The sequence below is a fragment of the Geotrypetes seraphini genome, chromosome 5 (genome assembly GCF_902459505.1).
Source record: "Geotrypetes seraphini chromosome 5, aGeoSer1.1, whole genome shotgun sequence".
NCBI classification, from domain to species: Eukaryota; Metazoa; Chordata; class Amphibia; order Gymnophiona; family Dermophiidae; genus Geotrypetes; species Geotrypetes seraphini.
The window spans coordinates 156,375,392-156,400,539 of record NC_047088.1 but is presented as its reverse complement, the minus strand read 5'-3'; the positions used below and the strand labels follow the sequence as shown (position 1 = coordinate 156,400,539).

At 45.8% G+C, this 25,148-nt stretch overlaps 1 protein-coding gene across 3 annotated transcripts in view; it reads right to left on the bottom strand.

Moving 5' to 3' along the window:
* Positions 1–1,018: 1,018 nt before the first annotated feature.
* Positions 1,019–25,148, bottom strand: part of LOC117360892 (queuosine salvage protein-like) — a 43,040-nt gene continuing 18,910 nt past the window's right edge. For all 3 annotated transcript variants that reach the window (XM_033945477.1, XM_033945478.1, XM_033945479.1), the window contains 2 exons: positions 11,029–11,224; positions 1,019–1,806 (listed from right to left, as the gene is read on the bottom strand). In XM_033945477.1, coding sequence (XP_033801368.1) covers positions 1,577–1,806; positions 11,029–11,224 — 426 coding nt within the window. In that variant the 3' untranslated portion in view covers positions 1,019–1,576. The remainder of the gene's footprint in view (positions 1,807–11,028; positions 11,225–25,148) is intronic.

Sequence of the window (25,148 nt, the reverse complement as noted above, 5' to 3'; positions counted from 1 at the left end):
AATAGAATGCTAGGCATAATCAAGAAGGGTATTACAAGCAGAACAAAAGAAGTTATCCTGCCGTTGTATCGGGCGATGGTGCGTCCTCATCTGGAGTACTGCGTCCAATATTGGTCGCCGTACCTTAAGAAAGATATGGCGTTACTCGAGAGGGTTCAGAGAAGAGCGACACGTCTAATAAAAGGGATAGAAAACCTTTCATACACTGAGAGATTAGAAAAACTGGGACTCTTTTCCCTGGAGAAGAGGAGACTTAGAGGGGATATGATAGAGACTTACAAGATCATGAAGGGCATAGAGAGAGTGGAGAGGGACAGATTCTTCAAACTTTCGAATAATAAAAGAACAAGAGGGCACTCGGAAAAGTTGAAAGGGGACAGATTCAGAACGAATGCTAGGAAGTTCTTCTTTACCCAACGTGTGGTGGACACCTGGAATGCGCTTCCAGAGGACGTAATAGGGCAGAGTACGGTACTGGGGTTCAAGAAAGGATTGGACAATTTCCTGTTGGAAAAGGGGATAGAGGGGTATAGATAGAGGATTACAGTTCAGGTCCAGGACCTGATGGGCCACCGCGTGTGCGGACTGCTGGGCACGATGGACCTCTGGTCTGACCCAGCGGAGGCACTGCTTATGTTCTTATGCTCATCACCTACTTCATCTTGCACGTTCCTTCCCCCTACCCCATTCCAACCTATTTACTCAAATGTCTTCTACCTCTCCCCAAATCTAACTAATGTAACCTCGCTGTCCTTATAGCACCTCTTGTACACTGTCTTGAATTGAAAGGGTATGACGAGATATAAATAAAGCTATTATTACTATATGCAAATCAATCTCATGCATATTCATTGTGAAAATCCTAAAAACCCAACTGGGTTGTGGCCCTCAAGGATTGTGATTGCCCACCCCTGATTTGGAGGATGGGTTACTGCACTTCCCATTTTCCATCTGAGTTAGGATGGGACTTGAGTATTTATTTTGTTCACCTCTTCTGTTTAAGAAAACACAATGCGAGAGCAGTTTGCCTTGTTTTATTTAACTTCAATATAATGCAATTACTAAGCTGTTCAGAAGATTAAAAATAGTTGTAAGGAAATAATAACATTTTTATTTATTTATTGTTTTACAAATTTTGATTTTACATGAATCATCTTGTGAGACTGTGCATTAATAAACCTGGGGGATGGGATAAGAAATAGAGGAAATTAATGGATCTATGAGATGGGAGGGAGGAAAAATCAGAAGAGTAAGAGCTTAAAATTCTCTCCTGAGATTCACTTAATTAGTCAATTTTAGGATCACAATGGTGATACAAGAGAAATTTGGATATATGTAAAACTGATTAACGCACAAATCTCTCATGTATCTTCTCTGTAATCATGTAGCCCTGACTAGCTTAAAGGTGCCTTCTAGGGTGTTGAAAGGAAAGCTGTAAAGCATATAGGACAAACCCTACAAGTTGTACTATTTTAAAAGGCAGGCTAAAATCTAAATTTGTTATTTTAAAATTTTCTTGTATATACAATGAAGGCAGAGACTTGTACCTAGTTTCCCTAGCTAGTAAGTGGCAACGTTAATAATAGATACAACGAACGCGGTGAAAAGGTATCTCTTTCAAAGCTTCCCTGTGATCACGAGCGTAGTCCCACAGGTAGTGATCAAGAAGAACTGGATTGACACTTTCATTCTTCCATCCTTTCTTCTCCAACAGCTGAGTCAGATGTTTGCAAATTAATTCAATACACCAAATGGAACATCCTCTGATCTCCATCTCTTGCTTATCTCTATACTGGAACATTTCTCCTATGTGAATATAATAATTCTGTTAGAGTACTTTAATGAAAGAGCAGTAGGATCAACTAAGGTTCAGTATGAGGGCTCTTAAGCTCTGAAACAGGTCAGCAGAAATTACCCAAAGCATGTGTGCTTTTAATTGGTTTATCTAAGGTGGGATTTTTCACACTAATGCCCTCTTTTACTAAGGTGCGCTAAGCGTTTTAGTGCGCATTTATCACACGCTAAATCAACACGCACGCTAAATGCTAATGCGCCTATAGGATAACATGCACGTGTTAGCATTTAGCACACGCTAATATTTAGCGTGCATTAAAAAGCATAGCGCACCTTAGTAAAAGAGGATAAGGCCTGGATTCTTGAACTGGCACTGATTTTGGTGGCTGCCAATCGCGTGTCAATCATGCATCGGCGCCGGTTTCAGAATCATGCCAACGCGAAAGATGGGCGCTAGAAATGTAGGCCAGGATTTTCCGGGCCTATATTTCCAGTGCCTATCTTCACGTGAATCACACCTACATAGGCACTTTAGGCTGCCTAATGCCACTTCAGGTATTGGCCACACCTATTTTGGCATTCAGCAGCCCAAAGAGCCTATTTAGATGTGATTCCAGTGCTGATTTTCTAGGTGCCGGTATGCACCTCAAATCTCAGTTAAGAACAGTGTTTGAACAGTGTTTTTAATTTTTAAAAAAATATTAACAGAGGTATGGGCACCTACTGGCACCTAGAAAATCAGCATTGGTTCGAGAATCCGGGCCTAAGTTTAGAAATCAATTCCTCAAAACCTTTTCAGAAGCAGTCTTGCAAATATTTAGTTCTATATTTGAATACACTGAATTTTTTTTTGTAATTTTGCTGCCCAAATCAGTGAATATCAATCTTTTTAAGGCTCTAACTCCATGATCACAGCACAAAAAAAACTGTATGACTCTTTCCCCCAATGATTTACTTACAGAAAGCACACAATGGTCATGAACCCAAATTTGGGTTTTGTGACTCCATTGGAGTGCCTGACCCACAATTTCAGAAGCTCATCTAAATTTACCCCCCCCCCCCCCAAAAAAAAAAAAATCGAATTTGTGCGTTTATGTATATGGGCCCATTTCATTATTACAGTTGCTTCCTTTTGCTCTTCCCAATCTCCTACCTCCCACTACGCTTTTTGGGGTCAAAAGAAACAAAAATGATTAGTAAATTTCTTAAAGGCTATAACCCCCCTTTTACAAAACTGCACAAGAGATTTTTTAGTGCCAGTTGGCGTGCTGAATGTTCTGCTGCTCAAACTTTGTGAGACGCTTTACAGCAGTTGGCGATTCTCGGCGTATCGGACCTTTTGGTTTATGATAATTTATTCTACAATTTTTTGTGACATATTCTTCAAATCTTTTTTCATATTTGACCCCCGACAAAGGTTTGTCCGAAACACGGACCATGTCAGGTCCCTTGTTTGGTAAAAAGGTTTTTATATATTTATGTTTGTTACAATAAATTTTGCCTGCATCTTGTACACATCTGCAGTTTGTTTTTGTTTGTTCCTGGTTGTTTTTTTCTGCAGACAAGGTTGGACCCCTCTTTCCTTTTTTGTTGCTCTGCTGCTCAAATGCTCATAGGAACTCTATAAGCATTGAAGCAGTACAGAGCATTCAGCGCACCAGGCAGCACTAAAAATCCTCTTGTACGGATTTATAAAAGAAGGGTGGGGGTTAGTTTACTCAAAATCAAAGGCTAAGATTTTATTTATTTATTTAACAGACATATCCCACCTAAAACCTTAGTGGATTACAAAATACACACATAAAATATGACATATAATATTAGACAATAACAGCATAAAATTATTCTTCCTGTATCCATATTTCCCTAATAGATATTAAAAAAAAGCTTCTACTGTACAAATAATGCTGTTTTTAAAAGTTTCTTAGTATTGTATGTTATTCACCATCCTTAATTGTCTAGACTCTAATGTATATAAAGTTTATCCACTATCATGGGCTATGGCTTAGAGAAAAACGAAGTGTCAAAATTTGCAGCAATGCAGATGTAGAAATGAAAAGCAAATCCCAGATAAATAAATTGTTTTTAGACTGCTGGAAATAAAGATAATGTGACCCAAAACAGGACTATATCAGGCGTAATTTTCTAGAACACATGCACTGAATCAAAAAAGTTAGACAAAATGCAAAGAAATGTAAAAGGCATCCAAAACCAACAAGATTCTTATATTAATTACATATACAGTGCTCCCCCGTGAATTTGCGGTCCTGTTCATTCGCTGTATTTTCTGACCGCGAAGGGGAGGCAGGAGAGGGCAGCTGAAGCGCCAGCAAGTGAAGGCAATCACTAGCAGTATGCTCCGACCGCCTCTTCCTGTACTAAAGTTGGACCTCACCAATCAGGAGCTGCATGTCAAAGCAGCTCCTGATTGGTGAGGCACAACTTTAGTACAGGAAGAGGCGGTTGAAGCATAAAGCGCATGATTTCCTTCACTCGCCGGCGCTCCGGCTGCCCTCTCCTGTCTCCGCTACCTAAAAACCGTATTTGCGGTTTTTCAACATTCACGGGGGTTCATGGAACAAAACCCCCGTGAATATCAGGGGAGTACGGTATAAGACTACTTTCATGACTAAAAATAACAATAAAGGACAAAAACAAATAGAGGGGCATAATCAAAAGAAACATCTAAGTCCGATTTGGACGTAGGGTGCTAATCGCCCAAAGTCGGCAGTGGCAAAATGTCCATTCTAGAAAAGTACATCCAAAAATTTTTCTTTTTTTTTTTGCAAATTATCTTATCTGTACATCCAGACATTTGATCATCCAGACCACCACTACGTCTATCTTTATTCCACATTCTCGACCAAAAATTCGTCCAAGTCTGAAACATCCAGAACAAGACTTTTTGGACATGGGAGGGGCCGGTTTTGTGATGAACTGGCCACTCAGACATGGCAACAGAGCAGTGGGGCACCTTACAGGGCACTGCTGTGAATTTCACAAAAAGGGTTCCAAATAAACATCTCACCAGAACTCCCTTATAGGTCATGGTGAGCCCCCCAAAACCCACTATACCCACCTGTCTACAACCCCAATAGCCCTTATGGCTGCAAGTGGCACCTATATGGCAATACAGTAGGGTTTTTGGGTGAGCTCACATGTTCCACCATGAATGTAGTGGTTAGAGTAGCTTATGGGCCTGGGTTCTCACTATGGTTCACTAGCCAACCCCCCCAGACTACTTAAGCCACCCTGTGCAGCTCTACTAGGCTTTCCTATAGCAGGTGCTGATGTTCTGGAAGCAAGTATGTACGTTTTTATTCTGAACTTTGTGGGGGTGCAAGGTGGTCAGTGAACACTGGGGGGGGGGGGGGTCTTTACTTTGTCCCTGCAGTGGTTATCTGGTCACTTTGGATACCTTTTGGTCACTTATATGGGTCTTTATATCAGTCACAACATATATGTTCCGTCTAGGAAGCCTCATCAAACATTCGATTATCCCTGCCGGACGACTAAGACTAGGTTGGCCCACATCCTGCCCTAACCACTCCTCCAAAAACGCCCTTTTCAGCTCTGGGCGCACAGCAGGATTAGGCCTCAACAACAGGAAGGTAGAAGAAGCGCTATTTGCAAGGTGAGGAGAGTAAGTACCGTAATAAAAACTGGAAGAGGATATGAGAATGAGACAGGGTGACTGGAGGGAGGAGGAGATTGGTGTGTGAGAGACAGAGAAGTCTGGAGAGCAATATAAGAGACTGACAGGCTAATTGAAGTGGAGATGTGTGAGTGAGAGAGACGCACGCAAAAAGAGAACACTGGAAAGAGATATAAGAGATTGCTTGAAGGCATGGTGTATATATGAGAGAAATAGAGTCACTGGGTTGAAGGCTGGAGGGGGGTATGGGCGTGAGAAGTAATGGAGAGTCACAAATGGGTCCTGGTTCACCTAAAATTGCGGTACCTTTGCAATGGCTAGAGGGACCCCCAAGCCCCACCAGCTGAGAGGTGGGGCGGGGGGAAGCAGATAAGCAGGTTATGAGAAGCACCTGACAATTTTTCATTGTTCAGGTTTTTAATTTGCCTTTGAAATGGCTGCTGAAATATCGTGTTTCCCTGAAAATAAGACCTAGTGCGCTTTTTTATCCTATAATTAATACGAGTGTCTTATTTTCGAGGAAACATGGTAGTGATACTAAGTAGTCCTTTTATTAAGATGCACTAACCCATTTAGTGTGCGCTAAATACTAAGATGCCCTTAGGAATATAATGGATGGCTTAGCATTTAACGCACCTTAATAAAAGGACCCCTAAGTGTAAAAAATACAAAAATTCCATTAGCATTATAACAGCTAATACAAACAATAATTCTTTTTATATATAAAATCTTGAACATCATGATTTCAAAAGAGAAGTTGAACAAACTAATATCAGATGTTTACTTCTTCAAGTGGCTGCAGCATAATATGTAGCAGTTCTATTTAAAACACTAAATAGACTGTCGGCCAAGTCTCTTCCCTGAAGAAGCCCTTTCTGGAAACGTCAATCGCTCCTCCTAAACTTACTTGCTCCACTTCATCACTGACGCTGAAACCGTGGATTGAAGACAAAGTTTTATTTTATTTTTCTTTCCAGCTTATGATTTATCTTTAATCTTATCTATTGTTTTGCCTTTTGTCTTTGTTTTGTTCTATTTCTATCATTTAAATTTCTCCCCCTTCTGCTTCTATTCTTTCTCTCCTCTCTTCTACCTTCCAAAGTATTTAGATCAATGCTGTCTTGTTAAAATGTTTATTTTATTTTTATTTTTCCTCTAACTCTACTTTTCACTTCTCTATTACCCTCCAGGTACTTTAGTTAGATTGTGAGCCTTCGGGACAGTAAGGGAATTTTTCAAGTACCTTTCTTATTTCTAATCTTAATGTATATTTTCTGTAAACCGCTTAGAACCTAACGGATGTAGCGGTATATAAGAAATAAATTACATTACATTACATTACTAACTGGAATCCGCTCTTCATTTCTACATTAGAAAAAAATGTTGGCAGTGCCATTGCTTAGTTAAGGTGAAAATCTAGTATTTCACCTTAAGCTGGAACTTACCCCCTCTTTTACGAAACTGCGATAGCAGTTTCTAGCGCGGGGAGCTACGCTGAATGGCTGAATGGAACTCAATGAATGAGCGTCGGAAGCAGCTCGGGCCATTCAGTGTGGCTCCCCGCACTAAAAACTGCTATTGCAGTTTCGTAAAAGGAGGCCTTAGTATATGCACAAAACATCCCCCATTGCAGACAAATTTGTTTAGGGTGGATTAATCACTAAAGCCTAGAGCTCATTTACCTTGTGTAGCCATCTTACAGCCATGAAAAAAGAGAGAAAGAAAAAACCCTCAAGCTCAATGATTCAAACCACATGTATTTTAGTAGCTCAAAGGGAATTTTCATCAACTGGGTAAGTACCAAGTTGAGGTCCAACAACACAGTGGGAGGCTACAATAAAAGTAAGCCCCATATGAAGAAAACAACTAAAGGCTACAGTGAGACTGTAAGACACTAAGGTGAACCCTAGCAGATGCTTGTGATTTTTTTTTTTTAACTTCTATGGCACCTTCTGAAATGTGCTCTTGACCAGCTGATTGTCCAAATAGGGCAATGCATGCAGCCCCAGTTCATATGGGTGTGCTGCTACCATGGCTAGACAATTTGTGAAAGTGGATGGAGCAAACACAATGCTGAAGAGCAGTGTGCAAGCTGGAAAAGCTTCCCTATTATTAATCTGACATATAGTCAAGTTTAGGATATCTCTGTAGGACAAGCTTCCTTTAGATGCAGTAAGCATAACTAGTCTCTTTTTTGAAGAAAGAGGATTGTGGTGCCTAAGCAAAGCATCTTGAATTTTTCACATATGAGAGGTGTTCATTGCTTTTAGGTATAAAATGATACTGAGTTATGACTTTTTAAGGATCAGGAAGTATTTAAAGTAAAAACTCCACCCTTTTTTCCTTAGTTCAATAGATTCAACCATATCAGTTTCTAAGAAGAATAGCTCATTTTTAAGTACCTCTTGATGCTGAGAATTTGGCTATGAGACACTTGGTGATCAATCTAGTGGCGTTTTAATGAAGTTTGTATCCATTCCACATTGTATTGAAAATCCAAGTATGTGATATTATACTGGGCCAATGGTTTATGTAAAACTTTAGCCTTCTACCATCTGGAGGGATTTCAGCCTGATCCTAGGATTCTGTCTATGTCCTGGATCACCCAAAGTCCTGATTAGAAGTTTGATGGCCTTAGCCCTCTAGGACATCTACTGCTATATTTGAAAATGAGGGGGCAGAAAGGACAGTAGTGCTTCCTTGGTGCTCCAGACACACATCTTCTATTCTAGTTTTTTTTCTATTCCACCTTTACCTAGCCAATTCAAGGATGGAAAACCAAACTAAAGAAAATCAGGCCAAGCTGTCTAGGAATTACAAATTAAAACACAAACTTATATTACGGTAATAAAAAACATAATTAAAATCATTCATGATGAAAACAAAAATGATTTTCAAAGTTTTCTAAACTGGAAATAGTGCCCACAGATGTGCAACCCCAAAAGGATTTGGTCCAAAAACAAACCAACTGATATTGAATAGACAACGAAAATTGTTTGATAGATTTCACTTTCTTTACCAAAGGGAATTTCAGCAGGAAATAATTTCACATTTGATTTTTTGAAAGTGGATTATGCAATGAAGTCACCAAATTAAATACTGGGGAGTGTTACCTGCTAGAATCTTGAAAACTGTGACTCCTAATATAAATTTTAAAGGTAGCCAATGAAGTTTACTGTAATAAGGTTGAAGATGTTCAAATTTCTACAAGCCAAAAATCTAACAGCTGAGTTCTGAACTAGAGAATGACACGGGGACTAATTTTTCCCCATCCCCATGGGAACTCATGGGCACTCATTTTCCTGTCCCATCCTGGGGAGTTCTTTTCCTACCCCTGCCCAGTTCTTTTCCTACCCCTGCCCCATTCCTGCAAGCTCTGTCCTCATCTGCATAAGCCTCAAATACTTTAACATCATAAGTGTTTGAGGCTTGTGCGGTTAAGGCAAAGCTTACAGGAATGGTGCGGGAACAGCAAAAAAAACTTGTGGGGACAGGGAACGGGGGGGAAATTTGTCCCTATGTCCATCTCTATTCTGAACCAAATATAATCGACTAATAAGAGATTTGGAACAGATAACCAAATTACAGTAGTCTATTCTAGACAAAACCAAGGACCGCTAAAATCAAAAAAAGTTGATTCTCAAAGTATTTCCTAATGGATCTGTTTTCTCATTAACAAATAACATTGTTTAATTACATACTGACTTCAACCACACAAATATATTCAGGAAGAAGATTCACTACCTTAGAGGTATATGATAACACACAGACAGATTATTGTCAATTTCTACCCCCCTCCCAAGTTTGTGAGTGAAAATCCAAAGATAAATTATTCCCATCTATAGAAATAGTTGTGACATATCTTGAATCCTTCTGAGAACCTAGCTGCAAAAATTTTGTTTTTATTCAGTTTAAGTCGTTGCATGGAAATCCAATTTTCAATAATATCAAAACAGATCTTTATTTTGGCAATAGTATACATTAAGCAAAGAGATACTGACAGGATCACTGTGATATCATCCGCATATACAGTATGGGGCCCATAATCAAAACTTAAACACGTCTAAAAATCCGTCTAAGTCGGTACTTGGATAACCTAAAAGACAGGACGTCCAAGTGCCGATAAACTGATTTTCTGGACGTACCAAGGGACTTGTTAGGCCTCTGAATCCCGCTGTGGAAGTAAAATCCACCCTCCTTTTTCTGGAGCCATATGGTAACCCTATGCATTCCTTCCTCTAGTGATTCCCCCACTGGCTACCAAGAAGACAGGTAGCCTAAGGAGGCCTGCCTAGACACTAGGGGAAGGGGCTTGGAGTATTGCAGCCTGGGGTGAAGGGGGTAGAAGGTAGAGAGGATAATCAAGAGGCCAGGAGGAGGATTGGGAAGGTTATAAAGAGTTAAAATTGTTATGCGGGTGCCAGTCCAATATTCAGTGCCAGCACCTCCATAGCTAACTGGTCTAATTTAGAACAGCTCAAAAGCTGAATAGTGCTGGCTCCTGTATAAATTCAGGTTCCTCCCTAGCGCACCCCTGATCTACCCACTTTTTGATCGGGCAGTCTGTAGGGATATTTAACAGAACTCTCTGGTTAAATGCCACTGAATATCCCCACTTAGGATGGCAGGAAGCAATTTAAGTGGGCAAAAGAGGCTTCTGCTTGCTTAAATTGTTTTGAAAATTGGCCGAGTTGTATATCCTGCTGTAGAAGCTTCACTGCTTGTAGGATATTACTTCTTCTGTAAGTCAGTTACTAATGTTTTACGCTTTGGTTCTCAACCATCCTGAACAGACGAGCATACAAGCTCTTACCCTTAATCTAACATCCAGCTCCTTTTTCCCCATGTCTTAACTGCAAACTTTGTAATATTAAATACTACATCAGTCAGCTCAGTTCAAAAGGTCTTTCTACACATTACCTAACCACTATCAACCTGTTGATACAGAAGTTTATGGGGAGTTGTAGCTCGATGGTACCAACTCAGCTATTCTATGGCTTACAGCAGCATGAGATCATGCTTCCCTTCTATTTGGTTCTTATCCCCTCATTTCCTCTTTCCTGGAAGGAGTGAAGGGCAAGTTACGCATTTGTACAGTAGAAAGCCACAGGAAAAAGATCAGATATTCAGGTACCAACTATGCTGATGTTGGTAGCTGTTTACTTTTTATACTGTACCAATAATTCAAACAGAGAAATAATTGTGCAGACCCGATGGACTGCTTGATCTTTTCTGTTGTCCTCTACAATGTTACTGTAGTTGGTTGAAGTACTGTGATATCCCTACTCTACTACTGTCAAACTGTCACCTAAGGATCATTAGGCCCACATTTCACTTATGGAGGGGCACTGCACACCTCATTCGACCCTTCATCTCACCACTAGGAGTACTCTCTACTTATTCCATGCTATCTTGCACACTATTACTATTTGTCTCTCATTTCCACTGGGAGGCCATTCAGTACAGCCATTGCCTTTTCTGTGATGCTGCTTCTGAAATCTACCTCCCAGGAGCTTCAGGGCAAAATCTCTTTCTCTAGGTCCTTCTTTACAAGAGGTTATTCTAAAGAAGCTGCAAACCTTCTTTCAGTTTCTTCATTAGCTCTTCAGAATATCTCATTGCTCCAAACTGAACCAATGCTTGAGGAATTCTGTAGTCAGCAAACATGGTCATTGTAGAAATATCATGGAAGCAACCAATGCCTTTTCCTTCCAACACACACCAGGTATCAGCCACCAAGATCTGGGCCCGTTTGTAAAAAGCCACTTGTTTTCCCTGGAAGCCAAGACAAAATGGAGTTAGTTAAGTTACCTTATCACTTGCTTCCTTTTCTGCAAGAAAAGGACTAGAAAGCACAGTTACTTACCGTAACAGGTGTTATCCAGGGACAGCAGGCAGATATTCTTAACGTATGGGTGACGTCACCGACGGAGCCCCGGTACGGACACTTTTAACTAGAAAGTTCTAGTTGACCGCACCGCGCATGCGCGGGTGCCTTCCGCTCGACGGAGGAGAGCGTGGTCCCCAGTTAAGATAAGCCAGCTAAGAAGCCAACCCGGGGAGGAGGGCGGGTCCTAAGAATATCTGCCTGCTGTCCCTGGATAACACCTGTTACGGTAAGTAACTGTGCTTTATCCCAGGACAAGCAGGCAGCATATTCTTAACGTATGGGTGACCTCCAAGCTAACAGAGGGGGAGGAGGGATGGTTGGCCATTAGGAAAATAAATTTTGTAACACAGATTGGCCGAAGAGTCCATCCCGTCTGGAGAAGGCATCCAGACAGTAGTGAGTAGTGAACGTGTGAACTGAGGACCAAGTGGCAGCCTTGCAGATTTCCTCAATGGGCGTGGAACGGAGGAAAGCCACGGAAGCAGCCATAGCTCTGACTCTGTGGGCCGTGACAGCACCTTCCAGTGAGAGACCGGCCCGAGCATAACAGAAGGCAATGCAGGCAGCAAGACAGTTAGAAAGCGTCCGTTTAGAGACAGGGCGACCTAAACGGTTAGGGTCGAAAGATAGAAAGATCTGAGGGGATGAGCGGTGAGCCCTGGTGCGATCAAGATAGTAAGCAAGGGCACGCTTACAGTCCAGCATATGCAGCGCCTGTTCCCCAGGATGAGAGTGGGGTTTGGGAAAAAAGACAGGCAAAACAATGGACTGGTTGAGGTGAAAGTCCGAGACCACCTTGGGAGGAACTTAGGATGGGTGCGCAGAACCACCTTGTCATGGTGAAAAACAGTGAAAGGTGGGTCGGCAACCAGTGCATGCAGCTCACTAACCCTCCTGGCAGAGATGATGGCAATGAGGAAAAGCACCTTCCATGTCAGAAATTTGAGTGAAGTAGTGGCAAGAGGCTCAAACGGAGGTTTCATGAGGGCTGACAAAACCACATTCAGGTCCCAGACGACTGGAGGAGGCTTCAGAGGGGGTTTGACATTGAAGAGGCCTCTCATAAACTGGGAAACCAGGGGATGGGCCGTAAGAGGTTTTCTGAGGATAGGCTCATGGAACGCAGTGATGGCACTGATGTGGACTCTGATGGAGGTAGACTTGAGGCCAGCGTCGGACAGAGAGAGCAAATAGTCCAGTACAGTTTCCACCGCCAATGAGGTGGGATCGTGGTGATGCAGTAGACACCAAGAGGAGAACCTGGTCCACTTCTGATGGTAACATTGGAGGGTGGCCGGTTTCCTGGAGGCATCCAAAATGCGACGGACAGGCTGAGACAGATTCTGTGGAGAGGTCAGCCCGAGAGAAACCAAGCTGTCAGGTGGAGCGAGGACAGATTGGGATGTAGTAGAGACTGATGCTGCTGCGTAAGTAGAGTAGGAAACACAGGAAGAGGAATGGGCTCCCTGGAGCTGAGCTGGAGCAGGAGAGAGAACCAGTGTTGGCGAGGCCACCGAGGCGCGATGAGAATCATGGTGGCATTGTCTCTGCGGAGTTTGAACAACGTCCGCAACATCAGAGGAAGTGGAGGGAAGGCATAGAGAAACCGACCCGTCCAGTTGAGCAGGAACGCATCCGGGGCCAGACGATGAGGAGAGTAGAGTCTGGAACAGAAAAGGGGCAGTTGATGGTTGTGAGGAGCTGCAAAGAGGTCCACCTGAGGAGTGCCCCACCGATCGAAGATGGAGTGGAGTGTGGTCGGATCCAGAGTCCACTCGTGAGGTTGAAGGATGCGGCTGAGATTGTCGGCCAGGGAGTTCTGTTCGCCCTGGATGTAGACAGCCTTGAGGAAGAGATTGCGGGCCGTGGCCCAGGTCCAGATGCGGATGGCCTCCTGACAGAGGAGGGGAGAACCGGTGCCGCCTTGCTTGTTTATGTAATACATGGCGACTTGGTTGTCTGTGCACAGGAGAAGAACCTGAGGGTAGAGAAGGTGTTGGAAAGCTTTGAGTGCATAGAACATGGCCCTGAGTTCCAGGAAGTTGATATGATGTTGACGTTCCTGAGGGGTCCAGAGACCCTGTGTGCAAAGTTCTCCCAGGTGGGCTCCCCATGCGTAGGGGGAGGCATCCGTGGTGATGACCATGGAGTGAGGGGGTAGATGAAAAAGCAGACCCCTGGAAAGATTGGAGGAGTTCAACCACCATTGAAGAGATCGCTGAAGAGACGATGTCACATAGATGGGATGAGAAAGAAGGTCCATGGTCTGAGACCATTGGTTGGCTAGAGCCCACTGAGGTGTTCTGAGGTGGAGTCGTGCCAGAGGGAGCACATGGACCGTGGAAGCCATGTGGCCCAGGAGGACCATCATCTGCTGAGCAGGGATGGAGTGATGAAGGAGCACCTGGCGGCAAAGATGGAGCAGGGTCTGTTGACGGTCGGAGGGGAGAAACGCCCTCATCAGAGTGGTGTCGAGAACTGCTCCAATGAACTGAAGTCGCTGTGTGGGAAGCAGATGCGACTTGGGGTAGTTGATCTCGAACCCTAGAAGATGGAGGAAAGAGATGGTGTGTTGAGTGGCTTGTAGCACAAGCGGAGACGTAGGTGCTTTCACCAACCAATCGTCCAAGTAGGGGAACACCTGGAGGTTGTGAGACCTGAGGAAGGCCGCCACCACAATAAGGCACTTGGTGAATACCCTGGGCGATGATGCGAGGCCAAAGGGTAGCACTTTGTACTGGTAGTGATGGTGCTGTATCTGAAACCGGAGGTAGCGACGTGAAGTCTGGTTGATTGGAATGTGAGTGTAGGCCTCCTTGAGGTCTAGGGAACATAGCCAGTCGTGTTGAGAGAGAAGAGGGTAAAGCGTGGCAAGGGAGAGCATTCTGAACTTTTCCTTGACCAGACACTTGTTGAGGTCCCTGAGATCGAGGATGGGACGTAGGTCTCCTGTCTTCTTGGGTACCAGGAAGTAGCGGGAGTAGAATCCCTGACCCCTTTGGTCTTGGGGGACTTCTTCGATGGCATTGAGAAGAAGGAGGGATTGAACCTCCTTGAGAAGGAGGAGGGTTTGAGAGGAGTGAGAAGCAGACTCTACGGGAGGATTGTCTGGTGGAAGAGTCTGGAAGTTGAGAGAGTAGCCGTGGCGAATGATGGTAAGGACCCACTGGTCTGATGTGATGACCTCCCAACGGCTGAGAAAAAGTTGCAGGCATCCTCCGATAGGTTGAGGAAGAGGTAACGCTGGTGAGAGACTGGCTATGCCCTGGAGAAAGGAGTCAAAAGGGCTGAGAAGGTTTTGACTGAGGGAGAGGCTTGGCAGGTTGATGAGATTGGGAGCGAGCCTAAGTTTGCTGTTGCTGACGAGGTCGGCGAGGTTGTTGCGGAGGTGGATGAAGAGGTCTGGCTGAAAATCTGCGTTGGTATGAAGACTGCTGTCTATAGGGGCGAGCAGGTGGAGTCTTCTTCTTTGGTTTGATGAGAGTATCCCACCTGGTCTCGTGAGCAGAGAGTTTCTGGGTGGTGGAGTCTAGGGACTCTCCGAAAAGTTCATCACCAAGACAAGGTGCGTTAGCCAGGCGGTCTTGGTGGTTAACGTCGAGGTCGGAAACTCTCAGCCAGGCCAGACGTCTCATGGCAACCGCCATGGCCGAAGCTCGAGAGGTGAGCTCGAAAGAATCATAAATAGAGCGCACCATGAATTTGCGGAGTTGGAGCAGACTGGAAATGTGTTGTTGGAAAAGAGGGACCTTACGTTCAGGAAGATACTTTTGTAATGAAGAGAGTTGTTGAACCAGATACTTCATGTAGAAGGAGAAGTGAAAGGTGTAATTATTGGCTCTGTTTGCAAGCATTGAATTTTGATAAAGGCACTTGCCAAATTTATCCATCGTTTTGCCCTCTCTGCCAGGAGGGGTAGAAGCATAAATACTGGATCCCTGGGTTTTCTTCAAGGTGGATTCGATAAGAAGAGATTCATGGGGTAGTTGGGGTTTGTCAACCCCCGGAATAGGGATGACCCTGTAGAGACTATCCAGTTTTCTAGGGGCCCCCGGTACCGAGAGAGGGTTCTCCCAATTCTTGTAGAAAGTTTCCCGTAAGATGTCGTGGACGGGTAACTTTAGGAATTCTTTGGGGGGTTGCTCGAAGTCCAGGGCATCTAAGAAAGCCTGTGACTTCTTAGAGTCAGATTCCAATGGGATAGAGAGAGCCGCTGACATTTCCTGAAGAAATTTGGTGAACGAGGATTGTTCAGGCTTGGAACCGGTATCGATTGTGGAGGGCTCCTCGTCGGTTGAAGAAGCTTCATCGTCGGTACCGGGTTGGGATTCTTCCCAGAGGTCCAGGTCCCCGACGTCGGTGTGTATAGGACGGGACGGTGGTGTGGATGGTTCTGCGTGGCGAGTCTTAGGAGAGAGATTTGCCAGAACGCATGGAGACGGTACTGGGGGAAGAGGAGCGGTGCCGGTCTCGGTCGGCTTGGCGATGGTCCCGATGTCGGAGAGGATCGGCATCAGAGTGTAGTTGCACGAGAGGGTTGATGGGTTCCGCCGCGAGCACCGGCATGGACGTGTTTAATGGTACCGATGGAGTCGACTCCGGTGGTATGGTGCGAGGCTCGGGCCGGTCCGGTGTCAGCCCGATGCTCTGGACCAGGCACTGTAAGCACCAATTGTGCGGGTCAGTGAGAGAGATCGGGCGTGCACACCGCTGGCACTTCTTAAAACCCGGCTGAGGGGGCATGAATGGAAACACGGCCTCCGCAAAATCAAACCCGGAGGCCTGTATGTTGGCAACAGGCCCCGCCGGGGCCGGCCAGAAAAATAAAGGAAAAGACAAATTAAAGAATTTTTATTTTTTTTTTTTAGACGAAAAAGAAACCCGAAGGGAAAAAGGCAAAAAAGGAAGAAAATTACAAGAGCGGGAAGGCAAAGTAGAAAATTTCAACAGCCGTTGAAAGCACATGCGTCTTCTTCGCTCCGCGGAAACGAAGAAATTGGGGACCACGCTCTCCTCCGTCGAGCGGGAAGGCACCCGCGCATGCGCGGTGCGGTCAACTAGAACTTTCTAGTTAAAAGTGTCCGTACCGGGGCTCCGTCGGTGACGTCACCCATACGTTAAGAATATGCTGCCTGCTTGTCCTGGGATAATTTAATTTACAAGTATTGTAAACAAGTGCGATCTGCAACAGTCCAAGTCTTTGTTTAACTTTCTCAATCGTTTTCCTCTACGTCTTCCAGCATGCTCCTACCTCTTGTTCTATATAACTACGTTACACGCCTATTGGTTTCCTCCTACTTCATGTTCATAATGTAACCTATCTTGTTGTAAACCGTCTTGAACTGAAAGGTATGACGAGATATAAACAAAGCTGCTATTATTATTTTATTTTAAATGTGTCAGAAAGCTACCAATGTCTTGGAGTTTCATCATTGAATTTTCCTAATTTGAATTGGAATATTTTAGTTTGAACTGTAGCAAAATTACATTTTTTCATCCCTTCTATAACCCCCAACATAAAATCTAACTTTACTGTTCTTAATTTCATTATGACTGGTTGAGAAAAATCAAAGCCCGACTATTCATCAGAATCATTATTCCTCGATGTTCTAATTACGAGTAAGACAGCTTGAACAGTGATTGATAGCATGTTTGGGCTTTACTGAATTTTTTTTGAACATTTTTTTATTTAGACTAAAAAGTTACCACCGCCATCATTTCCAACAAAACAGATTCATAAATAAATCACCCATAACCCCTATAATAGACTCTTGCACTATGTTTTGAAGCAGGTGCTCCTTCCCCCCTCCGGTAATATTCCTTCAAGATAGTCATGTGGACAGGCATTTTAGAAAGGATTTCCCAGTCAGTACATCACAAATGTACATCCATCTCACATGTATTTTAGAAAAACCTGTTCTAAAATACATGTGAGATGGATGTCCAATTGCCAGAAACATCCCATGTGAACGTCCATTTTACAAACTGAAATGTCCAAGTATTTCCTAATGGATCTCACTTTTCTCAAATAACATTGTTTAATTACATGTTGTACATGATAACATACAGACAAGTTATTGTCAATTTCTACCCCCCCCCAAGTTTGTGAGTGCAAATCCAAAGATAAATTATTCTCATCTATAGAAATAGTTGTGACATATCTTGAATCCCTCTGAGAACCTAGCCACAAAAATTTTGTTTGCGGCTAGGTTCTCAAAAGGACAGCTATATGGCTGAAGCAAAAATATCCATATTTTAAAATGGCTGCTTCCCCTTTCTTTGTTGCAGAGGGATATTCGATCCCTCACCTCCATGTTGTCCCGGTTCTTTTGGGGAGGGCGGAAATGGTCATTGTTGAAATGAATTGGTCATTGTTGAAATAAATTGAAATGGTCATTGTTGGTGGGGTTTCTCTCTGTGGGGTGGGGGTGGGGGTGGTGCTCGATCGTGGAGGACATCAGAGTCCAGTCCTCCGCGGTTGTTGGGTGAACTTATATACCATGTTTTCTACTGCTGTTGTACTTACTGTTGTCATTGCTTAATAAAACAGATTTGAACATAAAATGGCTGCACAGCACTCTGTGCACAAATAACTTAATGGTTAAAGCAGCCATTCCTGCAGATCTCGGCCCGCTTCGTATCGAGAGGGCGCATCGCCTGGGTCTCAGTTCAGCCCATCAGGCCCGGCCACGGGTGGTAATAGCAAAAATCTTGAACTATGCTCACAAACAGTCTATTCTTCAGGCGGCTCGGGGCGAGCGCGTTCTCACCTATCAAAACGGCAGGGTGCTCTGTTTTCAGGACTATTCTACGAAAGTGGCTCAGCAACGGCGGGCATTTGCTCCGGTGTGCTCTACGCTGGCGGCTCGCCTTGTTCGCTTCGCCCTCCTCTACCCGGCGAGGTTGAGGGTCCATCACAATGGCACTACTCAGTTTTGTTCTACCGTAGCGGAGGCGCAGAGCATGTTGGATGCGTGGAATGTGGACCTGCCTTCTACTAGTGCCGCTGGTGTGATCTCCTCTACTGCTGGTCCGGCTTGATGGCTGCCGGTCTTCAGGGACACTTTTTCTTCTGGTGTTGGTGCAACTCTGGTCTCCTTCTTGGATCTTTGTCAGGTCCTTGGATGGCCCTGTGCGACTATGTCTTTGATGGTGGCGCCGCTCGGATTTTGTGCTTCCAGATGCCACGGTGTCCCTGGACTTTTGCTGGATTTCTCTCTTCGGAGCTCCTCATTCTTCTGGCTCGACTACAACTTGGGACTCCTTCTTGGATTTGGCTGGGACCTTGGTTGGACTTCGGTCTTTGACTGGGGCGCTGCTCAGCTTCTGTGCTTTTGACTTTCAGCGGTCTCCAGGCCCTTGGATGTGTGGGGCTTTCTTGTTTATTACGGGTGGCCGGGGCCTCTCTCTACCCATACGCGGCCCAGGCTGTGTTGGGTGGACGGTGGCCTGGATTCATCTTTTGGAGCGGGTGTTGTTGAGCTTGTTGACTGGGGTGAGGGGCGTGCATGGGGACGAGTGGTTGGCGGCGTGTCTGATGCGATGGGTGCGGAGGGGGGGAGGAGAGTTAGAGTGGGGGTTTTGGGGTTCCTGTTGAGTATGGGTTTTGGGGTTCTTGGTTTTCATTTCCGAGGGATACTAGGGGGTGGATAGGGTCTGGGATTAGGTTCCTTTGGGTCGGGGGGCCCTTCCTGGGACACTGCGGCAGTATATGAGGCTGTCTTGAGATTGGGAGATGGGTTCTGATTCTGCAAGGCTGCTCTTGGGGGTTTGTCCAGTTCTCTTCGTTATTTTGGGGGGGGTTTCTGTGGAGGGGGCGTCTGTAGTGATTGGGTTCCTGTGGGGACCAGAAGGGTTGGGGTGGATGGGATGGGAGGAGTTTAGTGGGGTAGGATTGGTCTGGTTGGGTTTGGGGGTTGGGTTGGGGTGGGTGGTGGGTGGGGGTGGGTTGGTGTTGGGGGGGAGGGGAGGGTGGGGTGGGGAGGGTTGTTGTTCTTGTTCCATGGTGACCGCAGGCACTGGCTTCCGCAGGACTGTGGCCTTAGGAGGGGGGCTTGCTGGGACGCCTCTTCCTAGGCTTTTGAATTTTTTGATTCCTTGTTGGGTATTTTTGTTTCATTTTTATGTCCCTTAAGTTATTATCTTGGAATGTGGGGGGCATTCATTCCCCAATAAAGCGACAGAAGGTGCTTCGACAGCTGCGGAGGGGCCGGGCGGACGTGGCCTTTTTGCAGGAGACGCATTTGACAGCTGCGGAGCATGCCAAACTGCGAACCTGGTGGGTGGGGGATGTCCTGGATTCCCCGGCGTTGGGTAAGAGGGCTGGAGTGGCTATTTTGGTGGGTAAACATCTTCATTTGGAGATACAGACTGTCCTTAGGGACCCGGAGAGTAGGTATGTGATAGCCTCGGTTAGTTTGAACTCTAAACCTTACATTCTCTGCAACCTTTATGCTCCCAATAGCCCGGGCGTGGGTTTTTTTCATCATTTAGCAGACCTTTTGTCGGTCTATGGAGATGTTCCTCTGTTGGTGGGGGGGGATTTCAATGAGGTGGCGGATCCTCTTTGGGATAGATCGTCGGGGGTGGGGAGGGAATCTCGGAAATCTGCTACTGGAATTGAGATTCTTTGTGCTTCCCTTGACTTGGTGGACGCCTGGAGGGTCTTGCATCCCTTGGAGAAGGACTTCACTCACGTTTCTAGGGCCCATGCTTCCTTATCTCGTATAGACTATATTCTCTGTTCCCGCTCTGTGTTTGCAGAGATTGTAGAGTCTACGCTGGGGCCTATTGAGGTATCGGACCATGCTTGGGTGGCGTTGGTATGGCAGGTATCTCGGACGCCGGGGACCCCTCGGGGTTGGCGCTTTCCTTGCCACCTTTATCGTGATAGTAAATTTCACGAACATCTGGTAGCCCGGTGGCGCTCTTTTCAGGATACCAATGCAGCTCATTTTGGTACTCCTTCGTTGGCTTGGGAGACGGCAAAGGCGGTCCTTCGGGGTGAGATTATTTCCTATGCTAGTTTTCAGCGGAAAGCGCGCACGCGAGAGCTGCTTCGGCTGGAGAGACTGGTTTCTTCTCTCCGTCGACGCTACGGCACCACTCGGGCACTCCCGGATAGGGCTAGATTGCTGGAGGCTCAGTGTTCGCTTAACTCTCTGTTACACCAACACGCTCGTCGGTCTATGGAGCATTATAGGTATCATCTTTACCGCTTTGCGAATAAGAGTAGTACGTTGCTTGCAAAGCTAGTTCGACAGCAGAGGGGTAGTTCGCGTATTGCTTCTCTGCAGACGCGGAACTCGGAGATAGTGCATACTGATGGAGACATCAACAGGGAGTTACGGGATTTCTTTGAGAACTTGTATTCTGCTCCCTCTGACCCTCTGCTAGATGGGGAGGTATATTTGGCTGGTCGGGATCTCCCGACTCTCTCAGCTTCCTCTCGGGAGCAGTTGGAGGCGGAGGTTACTGCAGGGGAGATTGAGCGGGAGATCCAGGCTAGCGCTTTGGGTAAGTCTCCTGGCCCGGATGGGCTGCGTAGCGAGTTTTATAAGATATTGCGAGCTGAGGTGGCGCCTTTGTTGGCTTCGGTGTTTAACGAGGCGGTCGGCTTGGGGGAGCTCCCTCGCCACTTGAATGTAGCACAGATTATTGTTCTGTTGAAACCTGGGAAGGAGTCGACAAGACCCGAGTCGTACAGACCGATCTCTTTATTGAATTTTGAGGCTAAGCTTTTTGCTAAAGTTTTGGCCACCCGTCTTGCCTTGGTACTCCCGAGTCTTATTTCCGATCAGCAAGTGGGTTTTGTGAAGGGCCGTGCGATTGCTAAAAATGTCCGCCGTATATTGGCGGCTTTGGAGCGGACTGCACAGGATCAGGTGCCTTCTTTGATGATCAGCTTTGACGCCGAGAAGGCCTTTGACCAGGTAGATTGGGGCTTTATGTTTGAGGTCCTGCGAGTGTACGGTCTTGGCCCCTGGTTCATTCAGGCGGTGCGGACTCTTTATGAAAACCCGGTGGCCCGTGTGTGGGCCAATGATACCCTTTCTGACCCTTTTCCAATTTGTAGGGGTACTCGCCAGGGATGCCCCCTTTCTCCTTTGTTGTTTGTCCTGACTCTGGATCCTCTCATTCGGGATGTGCAGGGTAACCCGGATATTATGGGAATGGTCGTGGGGGCTCATCATTTTAAACTGGCGGCTTTTGCCGATGACCTCTTGGTTTATTTGACGGATCCTCGGGCCTCCCTCCCTGCTCTTTTGGAGTGTTTTCGTGAGTATGGGGATTTTTCTGGTTTCCGATTAAATAAGCAGAAGTCGGAGGCTATGGCGTCTCCGGAATCTCTGCGGGTGGAATGGGGGCCGGATTTTCCTTTGCGCTGGGCGGGATCCTCTTTTCGATACCTTGGTATTTTGTTGTCTATGGATGTCTCCGCGCTTTACCGTTTGAATGTTGATCATTTGTTGCAGGGAACTAAGGGGCTTTTACGGCGCTGGTTGAATCTCCCTCTTTCCTTGATGGGCCGTGTTCATCTTTTTCGCATGATTATCTTCCCGAAATGGTTATTTGTCCTGCAAACGCTTCCATTCTTTCTTTTGGAAAAAGATATCTTGGGTCTTCAGAGACTGGTGATTTCATTTTGCTGGGGGGGTAAGAAAGGTAAAATGCATCGTTCTTTCCTTCAGGGGTCCTGGGCACAGGGAGGATTGGGTCTTCCCTCGATTCGTTTGTATAATTTGGCATGCTTGCTTCGGCATGTCCGGGATTGGCTTTTTCTTGGCTCTCAGCATACTGATCGGGAGTTGGAGGTTATTTTTTTCCGTGGGCTCTGCCTTATCTTTTACAGTGGGACGGGAAGGTGCGATTGGGGCCGGGGGCCCGTAGCTGCTTGGTGGAGCCGCTTCGTCGGGCTTGGAGATGTGTTTCGCGGATGTGGGGTCACTCGCCTTTTAGTTCTGTTCTGCTGCCCATAGTGGGCAATGCGGCCTTCAGTCCGGGTCAGGACAATGTTGTCTTCAAATGGTGGGCGAGGAAGGGACTCCGAACTTTGGAGCAGTTTCTACAGATGGATGGTAGCGCTGTTCCTTTTTTGACTCTCCAGGCGTCCTGGTCTTTGGGGGCGACGGATCGGTTTGCTTATATGCAGCTCTCCCATTATGCAGCCTCCTTGCCCAGGGACTCATTGACCCAGTCTTTTGCTATCACTGTACGCGACTTTTTCCTTGATGCTCAGTGGGATTGGCTTTCTATCTCTCAATATCATCGCAGATTGGTGGCTCTGCAGCCTCGGCGGGATTATCAGCGGCTTTTGGCATCTTGGGCCCGGGACCTGGGATGTCGCCCGCGGGTGGCGTCCTTGGCTCCTCTGGTGCGCCGGATACCTCGGGTGGTGCAGAGCGCCGAGCTCCGGGAATGTCACTTTCGGGTTTTGCATCGGGGATATGTCTCTCAGCAGCGGGCCTTTTATTTCGGATGTGCCCCTACGGCTATTTGTCTGAAATGTCACCGGGTTGATAATTCTTTGGCACATGGGGTGTGGCTGTGTACTTCAATTTCTGCCTTTTGGATGGAGGTCCGCTGTTATTTGGAATCTTTGGTAGGTTATCGGCTCCCCTCATCGGTGGAAGGGACTATTTTTTTGGCGGAGGGCTATTTAGGCGGCCTTTCTGCAGGGGATAGCCAGCTCATTCGTAAGGGATATATTGTGGGAATGAAATGTATTCTTACTCATTGGCTTCAGGACTCCCCGCCCACCATCTGGTATTGGCGCAATAAATTGCATCTTTTAATGGTCTGGGAGTCCATGTCCGCTCGGTTCTCTGGATCTCGGAGCAAGCTTTTTCTGTCTGTTTGGGCTTCTTATTTGGATACTCTGCCCCCTGTGATAAAGAGCCAGGTGGTCAATCGCTTGCGGAAGCCAGTTGCCCCCGTCTTGCCAGTGGGTTGAGGGTGGGGTGTTGGGGGTGGGGGGTGTTGGGATGGAGCGGTTGGGGGGTTGTGTCTAGTATGGATTTGGAGGGCTCCAGGCTATCAGAGTACAGGCCTGGACTCTCGCTGATATCTGAGATTTCTAGTTGGGAGTTATCCTGTTAATCTGCATTGTGGTATTGTACTGAGAAAATAATTGTGTTCTCTCTGTTCTGTGTATATCTTTCATGTTGGTGAATAAAAAAGTTTATACTAAAAAAAAAAAAAAAAAAAAAGCAGCCAACTGAAAGCCAGAGCAGAGATCCAGAGGTGGTCAGTTAAAAGTCCACGGCAGCTTTTTCTGATGTTTGTTTTTTGCATTCTGAGCACTCCAGGGACAGAAAAATACCTCCTGTGACTTCCTTTATCTCCATTCAATGAAGATCTGTTCAGAGCTCCTTTCTGTAACCTGGGCATGCCAAGTACTAGTTCTAAATGCAAACATTCATCTTTTTAAATGTCCCTTCCCCTTCTGCAATCAAAGCTTGTATCAATCTGTTGGCCCCTCCCTAGTTCCACCCAAAACACACCCACACCACTCCCCCTTGCTTTTGAATGTAATGCAGTGTTAGATATCCATATTCTAGCTTTGTAAAATCGGTATTTGGACATCCATGAAATATGGATGTTTAAATGCCAGTTTTCAGACATCCAAAATTTGGGGCACCCCACTGTGCAGTGGCACACAGTTTGAGAGACACTGAGCTAATATTTAATCAGAGATTTATGGCTCGCTCAGTACCTATAAAGGTTCAAGGCGATTTACAATTTGACAAGAGCCCATAGATCATGAGGAATTTACAAAAGTAGTTGAAAAAACATTTTACAAACTAGGGTTTAAAGAAGTAGACGGTACAATATTTTACATCCAAGAGGAGACAAGGTAAGTGATGGCTTGCAGGAGAAATAGAGGAGGGAACATGAAAGTTAGGGCCCTGGAACCTTGGGAGTCTGAAGGGTCACCTTGTTGGGAGGTGATTGCTGTAAAGCAAGGGTGTCAAAGTCCCTCCTTGAGGGCCACAATCCAGTCGGGTTTTCAGGATTTCCTCAATGAATATGCATGAGATCTATTTGCATGCTCTGCTTTCATTGTACGCTAATAGAGTTCATGCATATTCATTGAGGAAATCCTGAAAACCCAAATGGATTGCGGCCCTCGAGGAGGGACTTTGACACCCCTGCTGTAAAGGAATGTTTTCAGTTTTCTTCTGAAGTTCAGGTAGTTGGTTTCCAATCTTGCATCCTCCCCTTAGAGATCCTATGCACTTGGCCTAAGCTGTCTTGAATTCAGATACAGTTTTTCACTCTACCAATCAGAGTCTTAGGCCCCTCCCAGTGTATCCCAGGATGCACCAGGAGTGGGCTTCCATCATGCCGATTTAGAGTGTGGGGGTTGTCTTCAGGCAGGAGGGAGTAGGCATTCTCTTGCCGATTGGGGGGGGGGTATCCTCTGCCCACTGCTGAGCTGATTGTGGCAGGGGAATTATCCCTGATCAACTGAGCTGGCAGAACTTCCCAAAGCTGCGGTTTCAGGGAGTCCTGCATGCTCAGCTGATCAGGGGAAATTCCCCTGCCGTGATCAGCTGATGGCAAGTTGCGGTCTAGTTTCAGGATCCCCCAGCAAAGATAGGCAGCTGAAATGTAGGCCAGGGTTTTCCAGCCTACATTTGAGCCACCTATCTTTGCGTGAATCAGGCATGATTCTCTAACTGGCACTGTTGCATGACTGATATGTGATCGCAAGCCGCTTTTAAGGCAACATGGGATCCAGTTAGAGAATCTGGGGGTTAGTGCACACAATTTAGGTGCCTAACTTCAGGCAACCTGTACAGAATC